This window comes from Lepus europaeus, chromosome 13 (genome assembly GCF_033115175.1).
Source record: "Lepus europaeus isolate LE1 chromosome 13, mLepTim1.pri, whole genome shotgun sequence".
NCBI lineage: Eukaryota > Metazoa > Chordata > Mammalia > Lagomorpha > Leporidae > Lepus > Lepus europaeus.
Window position 1 is genome coordinate 28,875,124 of NC_084839.1, and position 18,398 is coordinate 28,893,521.

General features: G+C 39.3%; 1 protein-coding gene across 8 annotated transcripts in view; it reads left to right on the top strand.

Moving 5' to 3' along the window:
* BIRC6 (baculoviral IAP repeat containing 6) overlaps positions 1 to 18,398 on the top strand; it is a 255,529-nt gene that overhangs the window by 148,567 nt on the left and 88,564 nt on the right. For all 8 annotated transcript variants that reach the window (XR_009867792.1, XM_062209232.1, XM_062209225.1 and 5 more), the window contains 8 exons: positions 2,056 to 2,166; positions 3,840 to 3,973; positions 7,158 to 7,285; positions 9,642 to 10,204; positions 11,286 to 11,461; positions 13,810 to 13,906; positions 14,045 to 14,239; positions 14,965 to 15,165. Coding sequence is in view for 7 of the 8 variants with exons in the window: in XM_062209232.1 (XP_062065216.1) it covers positions 2,056 to 2,166; positions 3,840 to 3,973; positions 7,158 to 7,285; positions 9,642 to 10,204; positions 11,286 to 11,461; positions 13,810 to 13,906; positions 14,045 to 14,239; positions 14,965 to 15,165 (1,605 nt within the window). In the remaining variant the exon portion in view is untranslated. The remainder of the gene's footprint in view (positions 1 to 2,055; positions 2,167 to 3,839; positions 3,974 to 7,157; positions 7,286 to 9,641; positions 10,205 to 11,285; positions 11,462 to 13,809; positions 13,907 to 14,044; positions 14,240 to 14,964; positions 15,166 to 18,398) is intronic.

Genomic DNA, 18,398 nt, shown 5'->3' on the forward strand with positions numbered 1-18,398 from the left:
TGTGGCCTGGGAGTGCAGTGGAGGATGGCCCAAGTGCTTGGGCCCTGCACCCGCATGGGAGACCAGGAGAAGCACCTGGCTTCTGCCATCGGATCAGCGCGGTGCGGCAGCTGCAGTGCGCCGGCCGCAGCGGCCATTGGAGGGTGAACCAATGGCAAAGGAAGACCTTTCTCTCTGTCTCTCTCTCTCTCACTGTCCACTCTGCCTGTCAAAAAAAAAAAAATCTGTCTTCCAACTGTTGTGACAGATCAAACTGGTTCATGATTCCATTTAAACTTGTATTGTATCAGCACTACTTAGCCCTGGTTTAATCCATAGATTTCTGTTTCTTCCACTGTGTTATTTAAAAAACAAATTTTAAAAGATTACTTATTTATTGAAAGGCAGAGTTACGTAGAGAGAGGGAGAGACACAGAGAGAATTCGGCATCCTCTGATTCACTCCCCAATTGGTAATGGCCAGGACTGGACCAGACTGAATCCTGGAACTTTGTCAAGGTCTTCCAGGAGGATACCATGAGCCCAAGTAGTTGGGCCATCATCTGTTGCTTTTCCAGGTATATTAGCAGTGGCACAATCCAAAGTGGAGCAGCTAGGACTCAAACTGATTTTCATACGGGATGCTGGCATCAGTGGCAGTGGCTTAATTTGCTGAACCACAGTGCCAGCTCCTAAAAAAAAATTTAAAGATTTATTTATTTAATTATTTGAGAGGTAGAGCGAGCCACACATGCACTAAGATAGATATTTTCCATTTGAGGGTTTTTTTTTTTTTTTTTTTTTTTTTGACAGGCAGAATGGATAGTGAGAGAGAGAGACAGAGAGAAAGGTCTTCCTTTTTGCCATTGGTTCACCCTCCAATGGCCTCTGCGGCCGGCGCATTGTGCTGATCCGAAGGCAGGAGCCAGGTGCTTCTCCTGGTCTCCCATGCGGGTGCAGGGCCCAAGGACTTGGGCCATCCTCCACTGCCTTCCCGGGCCATAGCAGAGAGCTGGCCTGGAAGAGGGGCAACCGGGATAGAATCCGGCACCCCAACCGGGACTAGAACCCAGTGTGCCGGCGCCACAAGGTGGAGGATTAGCCTGTTGAGCCATGGCGCCAGCCCCCCCATTTGAGTTTTACCTCCCAAAATGACGCCAACAGCTGGGGCTGGGCCAGTTGTTAGGAATTCTATGTGGGTCTCCCACATAGGTGGCCAGAACCCAAGGGTCATCATCTGTTGCCTTCCAGGGGCATTAGCAGGAAGGTGGGTAGAAAGCAGAGGTGGGACTCAGTGCCAGGCACTGCAGTGTTTGTACATTTTTAACAACTTCTTCCACTTCTTCAGTTGCCATGAGTGCTTCATATCTGGGCCTTCCTAGCTACCCAGTTTTTGTTGTGAAGTTACATTGGTTTTCATGAATCTGTCCCAGATCTTCCATTATTCCTTATTGTTTTCAACTTTTGGTTTTGTAGAATATGAAGTTTGGTTTTTTGTTTTTTTTTTTTTTTGTATTAAAGATTTATTTAATTGAGAGGCAGAGGCACAGAGAGAGATCTTCCATCTGAAGCCAGGATCCAGGAGCTTCTTCCATAGTGGCAGGGGCCCAAGCACTTGGGCCATCTTCTGCTACTTTCTCAGGCCGTAGCAGAGAGCTGGATTGGAAGTGTAGCAGCCGGGATTCCAACTGGTGCCCATATGGGATACCGGCACTGCAGCTCGCACTTTTACCTGCTATGCCACAGCACTGGCCCCAAAATATGAAGTTTTTTGTAGCACACAAGCTGTGTTGCTGTAGAAAAGACTGTAGTTTGGGAAGTTACAGCAATTTGTGGTGATAACGTCATTTATGGGTTGTAGGCTGAGCATTAAGCTTAACCATAAGATGTTATTCTCTCTCAATGTTTGAGTTGTATTTAATGGGGGAGTCTTCATTTGTATATTTTGAGGACACTAAGTAGTGAACTAATTTAAAGAAATGAAGTCTTGTTTTTGAATTTATTCATTTGGTTTTTAGTTTTTAGTAAACATCGTTCTTCTGAGTAAATATGTTTCCTTTTTCTCTTTTCTGCGTAGCGTCAATAACTAGCTTTCTCACAGTGCTAGCTTGGTATCCCAATACTTTGCTTCGGACGTGGTGCCTCGTGCTTCATAGCTTAACACTCATGACAAACATGCAGCATAACTGTAAGTTCAAAATATATTCATTTAACTCTGATATACACATTAATATTCTTGGTATTTGTTAAAATAGATGGTTCTAAGAAGTGACACACTGGTCAGAACCGATTGAATTCCTCATTTGAATATGCCTTTTCTGAATTTGTTTTTACCTTTCTTATGCTTTGTACTTTTAAATTCTGATAGTACAAATATCCTTCCCTTTATTGCCCAGTAGATGAAGTTTAAATCACATTTTTATCTCCTTAAAACTTGCCAATTATCAAAACTGATTGCTTTTAGCATGTAATTTCAGACTCCTTCAAGGATTTATGTTGGTTATTTTAAGGAATATTTGTACTTAAAAATAGTTTCCTTCTGCGCTATTCGTAAATGTGTATGACTAGATTCCTAGGTTTTGTTTTCTCCATCTTAAAGATATGTTTATTGAATGTAGTGGCTGTTTTTCAGATTCTAATATCCTGTTAAGTTTTCTACTCTTTTCACCGCACTCCAACTCCCCTTTTTAATTTAGGGTAGTAAAATAATGCAAGCATGGAGTGTTTTTTGTGACATTATCCATTCCTGTGGTATGAACATACTCCACTGTGTTATATAGTATTTATTGATTTTGACATTTCCCATTTAGGTCAAGGTTCTGTTTGGCATTCTTGATTGTCTTGTGAAGTAGGGATCAGAGTTTGTATTAGAAAACAAGTATTAGCCATTTGTGAATTTCAGTCTTCATTCATCATCAGGTTATGATAACACATGGATGGATTTTATTTCTGTTCAGAAATAACATTTTTTTAAAAAAATCTTTTTTTAAAGGAAAAAAGATTTACTTATATATTTGAAAGTCACAGTTACACAGAGAGAGAAGAGGCAGAGAGTGAGAGGTTTTCAATCCACTGGTTCACTCCTCAATTGGCCACAACAGCCTGAACCATGCCAATCTGAAGCCAGGAGCCAGGAGCTTCTTCAGGGTCTCCCATGCAGGTGCCGGGGCCCAAGCACTTGGGCCATCTTCTACTGCTTTCCCAGGCCATAGCAGAGAGCTGGATCGGAAGTGGAGCATGCAAGACTAGAACCGGCACCCATATGGGATGCCTGCACTTCAGGCCAGGGTGTTAACCCGCTGTGCCACAGTGCTGGTCCCCAGAAATAACATCATTAACTAGAGAGTTCTGTCAGATTGACAAAGCTGTTAATATGGCTTAACATCAAAGTGCCATTCTTTCATACTTGGAAAGTGTTTCCCAAAAATGGGGTCAAAATTAGCACTGTGTGATACTGAGAATAGTTTTAGCCCAAAGAGTGTTATTCAGCTCACAAAACTGATGTTTCCTGTACATTAGTTCCCAGTATATAATGTGTTTAAATTGTACAAAGGAATAATTTTTGCCTCCATTTCTTTCTTTTTACTTGACTATATGTTGGATAAGATGCACATTAAACTCAGATGTTTTCATAAACATAGAAAAAAGGCAGCTAGAGATACATGGTAGGTGAAATTAGAGATGTTCAGCTCAGTAGAGACGAAAACCTCTTAATAAAAACCAAAGGTACTGGGGATATATGACCAAGTGTTCCCTGGCACTAAAAATGTTTTCAGATATACTTTACCTTGTTTCATTGTCTGTTTGTTAAGAGGTTTTTTTTTTTTTTTTTTTGTATTTTTTGTTTTTTTCTTCTTATAGCTGGATGCAGTAATGCTATTGGAACTCAGGAAAGTACTGCACATTTGTTGGTTTCAGATCCAAACCTTATTCATGTGTTAGTAAAATTTCTTTCTGGCACCAGTCCACATGGAACAAATCAACACAGTCCACAGGTATATACTTTTAACTAGTGAAGTGCCTATACTATTTAAGAAACAGTATTTTAAAAGTAGAACTATGTAATATTTTCATTGCTAAAGTGTTTAATAATAGCCTTTTATGTATCAATATAATAAAATATTTTGATGTTATACTGACAATAAAAGTAGGTGGTAAATTATCTTTTAGAGTAATGTTATTAAGTTTTGATGTAGGTAGATGTTTTTGTAATATACTTTGGATTATTTAAGAAACATTTTGAATAAAAATGAGTACTTATTAAAAAATTAGGGAAGCACTTGGAAAATTTTGAAATTAAAAAATTTACAAATAATGTATCATTTTTTATATTCTCTACTATCAAGATTTACGTTGTCCCTTAATCATTTTATGATATTAATGATTTTTTTTAACAAAATATCACTCAAGGTTTATAAGCCTTTCTCTCACTATAGATTTCTTTCATATCAATTTAATTTCTTGTTACACTGCTTCTACATGAATATTTCTGCTTTATTGTATTTTCATATAACTTTTAGTATTCATAAAATCTTTTTAAAATGGCAGTTATTCATGATTATCTTGAAAGTTATTTTTAAATTCTCTTTTTTATTTTTTAAAGATTTATTTTATTTATTTGAATTGCAGAGTTAGAGGGAGACAGAGAGAGACATACACAAAGAGAAATCTCTCCGTTGGGTTACTCCCCAAACGGCTGCAACAGCATGGGCTAGGTCAGACCAAAGCCAGGAGCAAGGAGCCAGGAACAACTTCTGGGTCTCCCGTATGGGTGCAGAAGCCCAAGGGTTTGGGCCATCCTCCATTGTTTTCCTAAGTGCATTATCAGGAAGCTGAATCAGAAGTGGAGCAACCGGGGCATGAGCCAAAAGCAATATGGGATGCCTGTGTCACAGGCAACAGCTTTACCCATTATGCCACAATGTCGGTCTCATTTTAAAATTTTTAGCAGTTAAAAATCCTTATCTGGATTTGCCCTTTAGACATGCTCTTATTTGGTTGTGTGATCCGTAACAGTTGTATTCTATTTCATTTATTCAGTAAGTATATAAGAGTCTTCTATGTGCCAGATGTAGGTACTGTTCCAGGAACTAGAGATACTGATATTTGCCAGTATCTCTTTATAGAATTTAAATTCTGGTAGGCTGGCGCCGTGGCTCAACAGGCTAATCCTCCACCTTGCGGCGCCGGCACACCGGGTTCTAGTCCCGGTTGGGGCGCCGGATTCTATCCCGGTTGCCCCTCTTCCAGGCCAGCTCTCTGCTATGGCCCGGGAAGGCAGTGGAGGATGGCCCAAGTGCTTGGGCCCTGCACCCGCATGGGAGACCAGGAGAAGCACCTGGCTCCTGCCTTCGGATCAGCGAGATGCTCCGGCCGCAGCGGCCATTGGAGGGTGAACCAACGGCAAAGGAAGACCTTTCTCTCTGTCTCTCTCTCTCTCTCACTATCCACTCTGCCTATCAAAAAAAAAAAAAAAAAAGAATTTAAATTCTGGTGAATACATGTAGTCAATACCCACACTCTTTTTTTTTTTTTTGAAGATTATTTATTTATCTATTTATTTTTGAAAGGCAGAGTTACACAGAGAAGGTGAGGCAGAGAAAGAGAGAGGTCTTCCATCTGCAGGTTTACTCCCCAACTGGCTGCAACAGCCGGCACTGTGCTGATCTGCAGCCAGGAACCAGGAGCTTCTTCCGGGTCACCTACACTGGCACAGGGGCCCAAGCACTTGGATCATATTCTACTGCTTTCCCAGGCAATAGCAGAGAGCTGGGTAGGAAGTGGAGCAGCTGGGTCTCAAACTGGCGCCCATATGGGATGCTGGCACTGCAGGTGGCAGCTTTACCTGCTATGCCACAGTGCTGACCCCTCATACTCTAATTTTGTAGGTTATAATAAGTCAGACAAGGAGAAAAGTAACGGTAGAAACTACTAATAGTTAGATTTAGTCAGGGTTTCTAATGGATGCAGAGGCATGTTACTGAGTGATAACTATATATAAATTGATGGAGTTTGGAATAGGAAGACTCCTGGCAACAGTAATTCCAACTGTACTATTTTACATGTAAAAAAACATACAGCAACTGCTTTGCCCAAAATCTTGCTGCTTGTTAGCGGTGGAGATAAGGTGTCAGGGATCATGCTGCTTTATAAAATATTTTTCCTCATCTTTTGTTTATGTTTCAAAAGCACAGTGAAGGTTCTGTAAGAGCAAGCTTTTCTATTATATATAGGAAATTCAGTAAGTATGAATGTTACAGGACATTCTTCAGGTTATGTAGTATGGAATTCAGTTTCATTTCTTTCATTGATGATGACATAGAAATTTGGGAAAATAGTTTTTTGTGACATGGTTTACTTTTAGCTTTTAGATTTTTTGTGTGCTTGTTTTTGTTTTGTTTGATCTTCTGTGGATCACTTAATCTGTGCTCAAATTCTTTTTTATATATTTTTTTAAATATTTTTATTTATTTTTTGGAAGAGTTACAATGACTGGGAGAGAGCGAGCGAGAGAGAGAGAGAGAGAGAGAGAAATCTTCCATCTGCTGGTTTACTCCCCAAATGGCCCCAGTGAGCCAGTCTGAGGCCAGGAGCCAGGAGCTTTTGTGTTTCTCCTGTGGGTTCATGGACCCAAGGACCTTGGCCATCTTCTGCTGCTTTCCCACGTGTATCAGCAGAGAGCCGGATCAGAAGTAGAGCAGCCAGAACTCGAACTGTGCCCATATAGGATGCTGGCACTACAAGTTGGGGCTTTAACCCACTGTGCCATAGTACCGGCCCCTCAAATTGTTTGTTTTGAAATTGAATAGTGAATAAGGTTTTTTGTGGAATCAATGCAGACATTCTTTGTACTGCTAAGTTTTACAAAGATATTTCTTCTGTAATTGAGGTGAATCTTTCTGTATTGGGCTAAATAAACATGATGTAGGATCTCTTGTTGTGGCACAGCAAGTTAAGTCTGCCTGTAAATCCAGCATCCCATGTGTGCACAGGTTTGAGTCCTGGCTGCTCCACCTCTGATCCACCTCTTAGCCCATGTACCTGGAAAATTTGCTTGGGTCCCTGTACCCAAATGGTCAACGGTATAGCTCTTGCGTTTATGCTTGATACTTTTTAAGTGTATGATTCTGTACATGGTGTTCGTGAAGTTCTTTTCAGTGGATATATATGTCTCCTCAGGTTGGTCCAACAGCTACACAAGCTATGCAAGAATTTCTTACCCGATTACAAGTTCATCTTTCTTCAACATGTCCTCAAATATTCAGTGAATTTTTGCTTAAATTAGTTCACATACTTTCAACAGAAAGGTAAGTTTCAGTGTTTTCATATGTTCTTAATAGAGAAGTAATACAATTTTCTGTGTATTGGGGACAGTAAAGATTAAGCATGAGAAGTGTTTCTTGCTAAGTTCACTGATCTTTTCCATTTCATTTCATTATAATTCTCTCTAGTTCCTCGATTCTGTAATCTGAAAAGAATAGAAACTACTTTAAAACTTTGCTTGCTTTTAATGGTTTCATTAGTTAATATGTAGTTTTAGGGTTTTTAAATTTTTTTTTAATGATTTATTTATTTATTTGAAAGGCAGAGTTATACAGAGAAGGAGAGGCAGAGAGAGAGAGAGAGGTCTACCATCCGCTGGTCTACCACTCCACAGTTGGCTGCAGTGGCTGGAGCTGTGCTGATCCGAAGCCAGGAGCCAGGAGCTTCTTCCTGGCCTCCCATGTGGGTGTAGGGACCCAAGGATTTGGGCTATCTTCTACTGCTTTCCCAGACCATAGCAGAGAGCTGGATGGGAAGCAGAGCAGCCGGGACTCGAACTGGCACCCATATAGGATGCCAGCACTGCAGGCGGTGGCTTTAACTGGGTACGCCGCAGTGCTGGCCCCAGGTTATGATTATTTTGAGGCTGTTTAAACTGTTCTGAAAGGGGCAAGGATTTGGTACTTTAGTTAAGGAGCTGCTTGGAATACCCACTCCCAGATCAGAGTCCTGGTTTGCATCCTGGCTCCTCTGCTTCTTCTTAACCAGCTTCCTTCTAATACCTACCCTGGGAGGCAGCAAATCAAAGCTCAGGTACATGGGTTCCTGACACCTATGTGAAACACCAGGTGGAACTCTGGGTTCCTGGCTTCAACTTTATCTCGCCCTGGCTGCTGCAGGCATTTGGGGAGTAAACAGCGGATGGAAGATCTGTGTGTGAGTGTATGTTTGTGTGTGTGTGGCTCTGTTTCTCTGTCTCTCTGCCTTTCAAATAAAATGAAAATAAATTTAAAAATTAAAAAATTCTGGAATAAAAGTGGAAGTTAAAAATATTTTAAAAAATATTTATTTGAAAGGCTGAGTTACAGAGGAAGAAGCAGAGAAAGGGAGGGAGGGAGAGAGGGAGAGAGAAAGAGGGAGAGAGAGAGAGAACAAGATCTCCCATGTAATGATTCATGTCCCAAATCGCCACAAGAGCCAGGAACTTTATCTCAGTCTCCCACGTTGGTGCAGGGGTCCAAACAGTTGGGCCATCCTCTATTGCTTTCCCAAGCACATTAGCTGGGAGCTGGCTTGGAAGCAGAGCAGCTGGTGGTGAGACCTAGGGTGGCACCTGTGAGTGTGAATTACTTGTCATCCTAGCATGCAGTTGGCCTTCAACAGTTTGTTAAATATTTTGGCTGAATTCTTTCTCCCTGTTTCCTGCTTCTTTTCCTACATTCCTATTTTTTCCTACTGCCCCCTTGTTTACGTTTACCCCATAGGAAAGCTCATGCTCATGTTCCACCTCCTTAGAAGTGCCTGTGGTTTTATGTTTCATTCTTTTTGGTTGTCCTTTGACTTAGCCTTTTGATGAATTCAAGAAAAGTAGCAACTGTATGCTTAGTTTGACTTTTTCATGGCATTAGTTGGAGGTTGATGCTCTTTCCAGCTTTCTGTGTCTTAGATATAAGCAGAACTTGAAAGTGTGCAGTTTTTGGGCCGGCGCCGCGGCTCACTAGGCTAATCCTCCACCTGCGGTGCCGGCACACCGGGTTCTAATCCCGGTCGGGGTTCCGGATTCTGTCCCAGTCGCTCCTCTTCCAGGCCAACTCTCTGCTATGGCCCTGGAAGGCAGTGGAGGATGGCCTGGCTCCTGCCTTCGGATCAGCGCAGTGCGCTGGCTGCAGCGCGCCGGCCGCAGTGGCCATTGTGGGGTGAACCAACGGCAAAGGAAGACCTTTCTCTCTTTCTCTCTCTCTCTCACTGTCCACTCTGCCTGTCAAAAAATAAATAAATAAAAATAAAAAAAGTGTGCAGTTTTTGATTTGTAAGAGTGATTTATTTGAGCCTTTGTTTTTGATAATCAGAATCAGTGTGTAATGTTTACAGTAGCAGCAGTTTGAGTGTATAATAAAGTAGTGCTCATGCCATTATGAGTGCTTTGTGATACTGAAGTATTTCATTTCATAGCTTCAAAGTCACTACTCTGATTTACTTTATCCTTAATTTTCTCTTTGGAATCCATTTTTTTATTTTGTTTAAAGTGGAGACAATCAGGTCTTGGAAACAGATGGAAACATTGCTACCAAATGAAATAATGAATAATAAGAGTTATAATTTAGCCATCTTTATAGTTTTAGTTACTTCCTTTACAACTGCTTAAATACTTAAGTTTTAATCCTCTCTCTGTTTTTTCAGGGGTGCTTTCCAGACAGGTCAAGGACCTCTTGATGCCCAAGTGAAGCTTTTAGAATTTACTTTGGAGCAGAATTTTGAAGTTGTTTCAGTTAGTACTATTTCCGCTGTGATTGAATCTGTCACTTTTTTAGTACACCACTATATCACTTGCTCGGACAAAGTAATGTCTAGAAGTGGATCGGATAGCTCTGTGGGTGCTCGGGCATGCTTTGGTGGACTCTTTGCCAATCTTATCCGTCCAGGTGATGCAAAGGCAGTTTGTGGCGAAATGACAAGAGACCAACTTATGTTTGATTTGTTAAAACTTGTGAACATTTTAGTACAGTTGCCTCTTTCAGGAAATAGAGAATACAGTGCAAGAGTGTCTGTGACCAGCAATACAACAGATAGTGTATCAGATGAAGAAAAAGTCTCAGGAGGCAAAGATGTCAATGGAAGCAGCACCAGTACTCAAGGATCTCCTGCCTATGTTGCTGACTTAGTCTTAGCCAACCAACAAATTATGAGCCAGATTTTGTCTGCTCTGGGCCTGTGTAACAGCAGTGCCATGGCAATGATAATTGGTATGTACTGAAAGTATTCATCAAAGATTATTTTGGGTACTCCTGTTTCTTTTAGCAATGTATGAATGTATTTTCTTTTCACTTTATAATAAAATGACTTTATTATAAGCCTCATATCATGATTGATTTTTACTAATGAAGACTTTTGCAGAATGATTTCAACTATAATGAAAATGAAATATTAAAATTTTTTCAGGCCGGCGCCGCGGCTCACTAGGCTAATCCTCGCCTTGCGGCGCCGGCACACCGGGTTCTAGTCCCGGTCGGGGCACCGATCCTGTCCCGGTTGCCCCTCTTCCAGGCCAGCTCTCTGCTGTGGCCCGGGAGTGCAGTGGAGGATGGCCCAAGTGCTTGGGCCCTGCACCCCATGGGAGACCAGGAGAAGCACCTGGCTCCTGCCATCGGAACAGCGCGGTGCGCCGGCCGCAGCGCGCTACCGCGGCGGCCATTGGAGGGTGAACCAACGGCAAAAGGAAGACCTTTCTCTCTGTCTCTCTCTCTCACTGTCCACTCTGCCTGTCAAAAAAAAAAAAAAAAAAATTAAAAAAAAAAATAAAAAAAAAAATTTTTTTTCAGTTTCAAAACTATTGGAAAAGTTTAACAAATAACTGAGTTAATTAAATTTTGTGGGAAAATCAAACTTGTAACTCAGGCACCATAATTTATATCTAAGCATCTCTAATTTTTGAAAAGTTAGGAATTGTGTATCGAATTTTTTTATAGATCGGTAATATTTATTCACATTAAAAATGAAATAGAATGTTTTATTTAAGGTGTACCAGTTTTTATGTCATCTATACATACATTCTACCTAAATTCTATGTATATGTTTATTTTTTTGCTATTTAACAGTAGGGATATCTCACCTGACAAAATATCTCGAAAAGATGCTCTTTTATTGTTATTGTAGATATTTTAATCTCTAAGGGTGCGTGCATGTGTGTGTGTATGGGTGTGTGTGTGTAGCTATTGCCTCTGCATCCTTCTTTGTTTTTGGGAAAAAAAAAGCTTTTAAGCTTTTCTGTTTGTTGGGTTTTGAGGATATGCTTCTAAAAAATGTGTAATGTTTTATTTCAACCAGGGGCAAGTGGACTACATCTCACCAAGCATGAGAACTTCCATGGTGGGTTAGACGCTATATCAGTTGGGGACGGATTATTTACCATACTGACAACCCTTAGTAAAAAAGCTTCTACAGTCCACATGATGCTGCAGCCAATTTTAACATACATGGCCTGTGGATATATGGGCAGACAAGTAAGTTCAGTGCAATAACAGTTGCAGGAATTTCAGTAGTCTTCTGGCAGTGCAAGTAGAGAGTAACAGACAAGATACAGTGATGTAATCTATAATGACATCTCAGTTAACTGTGTTGCCCTAAGATTGTATTGCCTACTGGTGCCATAGCTGTGTTAGTTTGTGTAAATGCATTCTGTCATGTCCACACAACAAGGAAATTGCCCAGTGACATATTTCTCAGAATTTATTTCTACTGTTAATTCATGCATGACTATAATAAAATTAAAACGTGTGGAAATGAGGTGTCAGTAGTTGAGAGACCATACATTATTAATAAAAATTGGAGAATAAAGTTTCCTTGGAGTGATACTTTTTTTTTTTTTAAAGGCAGAATTAGAAAGGGACAGAGCAGAGAGAGAGAGAGAGAGAGGCTGTACATGCATGCATGCTTCCATCTGCTGGTTCACTCCCCAGATGGCCACAACAGTGAGGGCTGGGTCATACCATAGACATGAGCCAGTAGCTTCTTCTGGCCTCCCACATGGGTGGCAGGGGCCCACTCAGTTGGAACATTTTCTTCTTTTTCAGGTACATTAGGAGGGAGCTGGATCAGAAGTGGAGAAGCAGGGCCTCAGCTATGCTCATAGGAGATGCTGAGCTTTACCTGCTGTGTCACAATGCCAGCTCCAAAGTGTTACCATCAGAGTAGCCCACAGTGATAGAAGAATGACACATTTAGCATCTTCTTTGAAAAAAAATTTGGAAAGGTTTACTTATTTATTTGAAAGGTAGAATAAGAGAGCTTCCATCCGTTGGTTCACTCCCCGAGTAGCCGCAATAGCCAGGACAGGGCCAGGCTGAAGCCAGGAGCCAAGAATTACTTCTGGGTTTCCCACATGGGTGGCAGGGGCCGAAGTGTTTCGGCCATCTTCTGCTTTTCCCAGGTCATTAATAGGGAGCTGGATCAGAAATGCATTAGCTGGTACATAAAGCAGTCCCCATATGGGAAGCAGGCATCACAGGTGGCAGCTTTAGTCAATACACCACAGTGCCAGCTCCAACATTTGATATCTTCTTAAATTTTGGATTTCTTTCCGTAGTCTCTCAAAATAGTTCTTTCCTTTTCCCTAAAAATAGAATAATTGAAGTGAATACCAGAATTTTTCAATAGATTCCACACAAGAAAATCAGTTGTTTTATTTTTTTTTTTAGAGATTTATTTACTTACTTGTTTGGAAGGCAGAGCAACAGAGAGAGAAGGAGAGATACAGAGAAAAGGGGTCTTCCTCTGCTTGTTCCTAAATGGCTGCAGCGGCCAGATCTGGGCCAGGCTGAAGCCAGGAGCCTGGAACTCCATCCTGGTGCCAGAGGCCATCCTCTGCTACTTTCCCAAGGCTCGAGAGCAGTAGTAAGCTGCATGGGAAGTGGACCAGCTGGGAATCACTGACACACTGATATGGGATGCCATTGGCTGATATTGGCAAGTGGCAGCTTAACACGCTGGGCCATAATACCAGTCCCAATATGAGTATTGTTTTAAGATTTATGCTGTCTGCTTAGTTTCCTTTCAGTTAAAAGAGATGAGGGTAATTTAAAAAGAAAAATAAATTATTTTTGCTTTTTCTAGTTCCTTTTTTTTTTTAAGTTTTAATTTATTTGAGAGATAGAGTTATGCAGTGAGAGGGAAAGACAGAATGTTCTTCCATCCACTGGTTTGCTCTTCAAATGGCCGCAGTGGCCAGAGCTGGCTGATCCGAAGCCAACATGGGTGCAGGAAACCAAGTACTTTCCCAGGGCATAGCAGAGAACTGAATCGGAAGAAGAGCAGCTGGGACTAGAACCAGCACTCACCTGGGATGCCAGCACTGCAGGTGGAGGATTAACCAACTGTACCAAAGTGTGGATCCCTGTAATTCCTAAAAATTAAATGAGAGGAACCAGTTTTATTATTTTGCATTCTAGTTCATGATTTTTCAAAAGCAGATTTTAAAACCATTTTAAAGGTTTTATGTTAGTATGTAAATCTTTTTAAAACATATTTTTAGAATGCATGTATTTCATTGTTAGAAATTACAAAGATATTTGAGAGCATGGAATTAATGTTTAGTGAGAAAGAAAATAAAATGCACAGTAAGAAAGAAACTAATAGTATGTAGAAATGTGTTTAAAAATTGCTCTGTGTTTGGAGGAGAAATAGTTCCTTCTCTGATAAGATTTTCTTCCACATTTTGGCAAGTATTTTGTATTTAGTGTATTTAAGCTTGTCATCTTATTAAAAATAAAAGAATAGTGCATGTATTGAAAAGTTTAATTGTCCTAATCTGTGGAAAAATCCAAAGTCACAGTGTTTATGATTTTTCTTTTAGGGCTCTCTTGCTACCTGCCAGTTATCGGAACCATTATTGTGGTTCATTTTAAGAGTGTTGGATACTAGTGATGCATTAAAAGCATTCCACGATATGGGTAAGATAAAAGTCTGAAAATCGCATTTGAGTGTAATCAATAATATTATGTTATATTCTCATGTTTTTAGTCTTCTGTATACATCAGACCATCTCTACTAAGAATAGTTTTTTCATTCAGTATTCTTTGTACATTTAGGTGGTGTTCAACTAATTTGTAACAACATGGTTACTAGTACAAGGGCTATTGTGAACACTGCAAGAAGTATGGTATCAACTATTATGAAATTTCTTGATTCTGGTCCGAATAAAGCTGTTGACAGCACTTTAAAAACAAGAATCCTGGCTTCTGAGCCTGATAATGCGGAAGGGATCCATAACTTTGCACCTCTGGGTAAGCACAGTTTTACTAAATCTTACTGGTATTAATTTTTTTAGTTTCTTTCTTAGTTTGATGCAGAATTAGTTGTTGAGGTAAGTTGATTATGTTTTACTATCCGTGTGTTAATTATCATTGATTTAAAAAAAAGTGGATGGCAAAACATTTTGCTGATCAGAAGGACAATTTAAACTGATAGCAAGAAAGTCTTATTTCTGAGTTTATATAGAGGCACAGTTTATGAGACTTAAAGTTTCTTGGGTCCATTTTTCTTTTGATACATGACAAAGTTGAAAGAGCTTGTGCCTTCTTAGGTGGTACTTTCTTTCCTTTATCCAGTCTATGTACTTTTCTTTTTGTATTTTTCTTTTCATGTTTCCAGTTCATAAACATTTCCACTTGAGGGTACAGATGACTGTTTTCAAGGTGCAGGATTTATTGGACATTACTTTTTACTGAAATTCATTTGAGAATCACTGTGCTAGATTTGTAGTCACTATTTTAGTTTCATTTGTCATACGAGAATAAAGAAATAGGACAGCAATTATTGAATTTAACACCTTGCCAGTTTATTAGATTTTCTGATGTTTTGGAGACATGATGGTTAGGTTTTAATAGCATCAAATGTGTATATTTTTAGCTGACTTTTCTAGTTTAATTGTTACGGTTTGAATAGTTGTCAATGTTCTGTTGCATCGTTTGGGGAGAGTTTATTATTTCATTTAAAATATTTTCCACAGGTACAATCACATCTAGCAGTCCTACTGCTCAACCTGCAGAAGTGCTTTTGCAGGCCACTCCACCCCATAGACGAGCTCGCTCTGCTGCTTGGTCCTACATCTTCCTGCCAGAGGAAGCCTGGTGTGACCTCACCATTCACTTGCCTGCAGCAGTGCTTCTTAAAGAGATACATATCCAACCTCACTTGGCATCTCTTGCAAGTAAGTGTATTTTACAGAGCATCATGGGCACCACTGCTCCGCCCCTGGCTGAGTGTGTGGCTGCCTGCGCATGTGCGTCCCAGTGGTGCATGCCAGGAAAGATGCTGAGGAAGATGGTCCATATGAGCTTGAAGACCTTTCTGCACAGAAATGAGGGATATGCAAAGAACCAAATACTGGGGGTTTTTTAGGTGATTTTATTTTCAGAGTGAGAGGTGTATCTAGTTACCTTTATGAATGTCAAAATGTGAAAAGAGAGTTGTGATGGCAAAAAAGAAAGAGCCTCGTCCCCCCATCCTATACTATCAGTGCAGTAGGACTGTCTCAGACTGAAAAAAACAAAAGTAACTGTGGAGTTGGGAAGTTGTGTTTGTGCAATAGATTTGTACATTCAAAAGCAGATAAATATTATCCAGTGCATACTTCTGTGCTTAGCATCGTTGACTTTGGAGGACGAGTGGTAAACAGTGATCAATTTTTGTACTGAGGTGACAGTAACAAAGTGGTGAAGATGGAGTGGAATGCAAAATTCATGTCTTTGAATAGGCAGAGTTCACTGATGAGCAAACTTTCTTGCCTCCTCGGAGTACAAATTTGCAACCATATATAAAATTTGCAGCTTCCTCCAAATTGCAGTCAGCAGAAAAACTCATGTCCATGTGCACTGATCAGTTAGGCTTGGAGCAAGACTTTGAGTGGAAGAAAATGCCTGAAGGGAAGCTCAATGTAGGTGAATTTTTACTGTGCATTGATGTAAGTCAGGGATGCAATAGGACGTTTGATGATCAGCTTAAATTTGTGAATAACGTTTTTCTCAAGCTATCAAAAAAAAAAAAAACCTGTAATAATAGAAGCAACTAAATGTGATGAATGCGTGGATCATTACCTTTGAGAAATTCAGGCATTTGCTTCAAACAGAATGAACCTTCTTTTAGTGGAAACATTAGTACGATTTAATGTCAACATCGAGACGTGTTTTACTGCACTGGTATAAATGCAGGATAACACTCGTAGCAAGCCTAAAATTATTCCCTATCTGGATGCTTATAAAACACAAAGACAGCTTGTTGTCAGAGCGACAGATAATTTTGAAAAACTTGTGCAAACTGTGAGAGATTATCATGCGACTTGGAAAACTGTTAGTAATAAATGAAACATCATCCTGATTATGAGGAATACATCAACTTAGAGGGAATGAGAAAGGCCAGGAATACATTCTCAAAACATACAGAACAACTTAAACAAGAGCATATAAGGAAAAGGAGAGAAGAATATATAAGTACTTTACCAAGAGCTTTTAATACTCTTTGGTCAAATCTAGAAGAAAACCGCATTTATATTGGTCAGAAGCTAGAAGTTAATGGAAAAGAGACTACTAGTTGGTCTCTTTAGTTGCAATATTTTGAATATTTGGGTGCTATTTCAAAAGTTACAATATTTTGTAGTATAGTACTACAGTTTTTAAAAATTGTGTGATTAATTTGATGTTTATTCGTTGATATTTTATTGTGACTTTATAAAATAAGTAATTCAAAGTTTTTAGAAAGTGTAGATTAGGTGGAGCAGGAACCTCTTTCTGGTATTCACAAAGGTAAATGCTATTTTTTATTGAGCTTTCTTAGTGACTTTTCAATATAATTTTGCAATATTATGTTTTTAAAAGATTTTATTTATTTTAGAAGTAGAGTTATAGACAGACAGAAGGAGATGCAGAAAAAAAGGTCATCTGCTGGTTCACTCCCCAAATGGCAGCAACGGCCAGAGCTGGAACGATGTGATGCCAGGAGCTTCTTTTGGGTCTCCCACATGGGTGCAGGGGCCCAAGGACTTGGGCCATCTTCCACTGCTTTCCCAGGCCACAGCAGAGAGCTGGATCAGAAGAAGAGCAGCCGGGACATGAACCAGAAATGAGGGATATGCAAAGAACCAAATACTGTTTTGGTTTTTTTTTTTAGATGATTCTATTTTCAGAGTGAGAGGTATATCTAGTTACCTTTATGAATGTTGAAACATGAAAAGAGAGTTGTGATGGCAAAAAAGAAAGAGCCTCATCCCCCATCCTATACTATCAGTGTAGTGCCTATATAGGATGCCGATGCTGCACGTAGAGTCTTGGCCTATTATGCCGTGGCATTGGCCCCTGCAAAATACTAAAATTGTTATGTTGATGTTCATTGATTCATTGCTATCATATTTCACTCAAATTTGTGAAAAACGGTAATTTTATAGATTTCTAGTTTATTTTGAAGAATAAACTTTTCTTCTCATTTACAAAATTAGACTTATGTCCTAATTGGTTTTTTAATCTAGAATGATTGAATAAAAACAGGTGAAACAGATGGAATTAATACTAAAGGCAGAAGGAAAATATACTAGTGTAACAGTGCTTCAGCTGGCCAAAATATAACTATAATTAAAGGGCAAATTTAAGTTAAGACTTAGGGAAGAATCTTAAATGAGAGGTTGTTTTTATTTGGGACAGAGAAGTGATTCATAGATATGGTGGCTTTTGAAGTGTAACTAGAATTTGCACATGTGAGTTGATAGGAAGCATGTTACAAAGGGATTCTGTTTTATAGGTTTAGATAATTCAGTACTTAAGTGTTTTTAATAGTACTTTTTACATCTGAATAATAGTAGAAATTGAAGATGATGTATTTCAGTGGAAAAAATGTAGGATTTAAAATCAACCATGGACTTGAATATAAGGTATACGATTTATTCTTATGGGAATTGGATTACTTAATGTTTTCTACTATCTGCTCATATAAAGTGTGGAAAGTTGAAAAGGAAGATTAAGGGAAGGGACTAACCCAATTCTCATTATAAATTTGGCATGTAATGGACTTACTGTAAAAGTTATGTCACTCAAAATAAAACCAAATTTCATTGGCCATTTTTGTTGATAAAGAAGTTTATTACATAGGCTTCTATGTCATCCTAGGAAGAAATTGTTTTTCCTTAGTAGCTGCCAGTTGTTAACTTTATTAAGATGCTTACCTTTTAGCAAAATTAATGTTAAGGAAATCTTGTATTGACTCAGTTTTGAAGAGGAAACAGAATAGAGTTGAAACAGTTTTAAAACTCGGCTCTGAGTGTAAACTCAGTATTTTAAATCATTGCAATATATTTGTTATTGAGTTGGTACAAAATCATTTTTCTTTCCCAAATTATTTAAAACAATAAAACCCCAGCATATTAAATGTAGTCACATGTTGCTTGTGATGATTTTG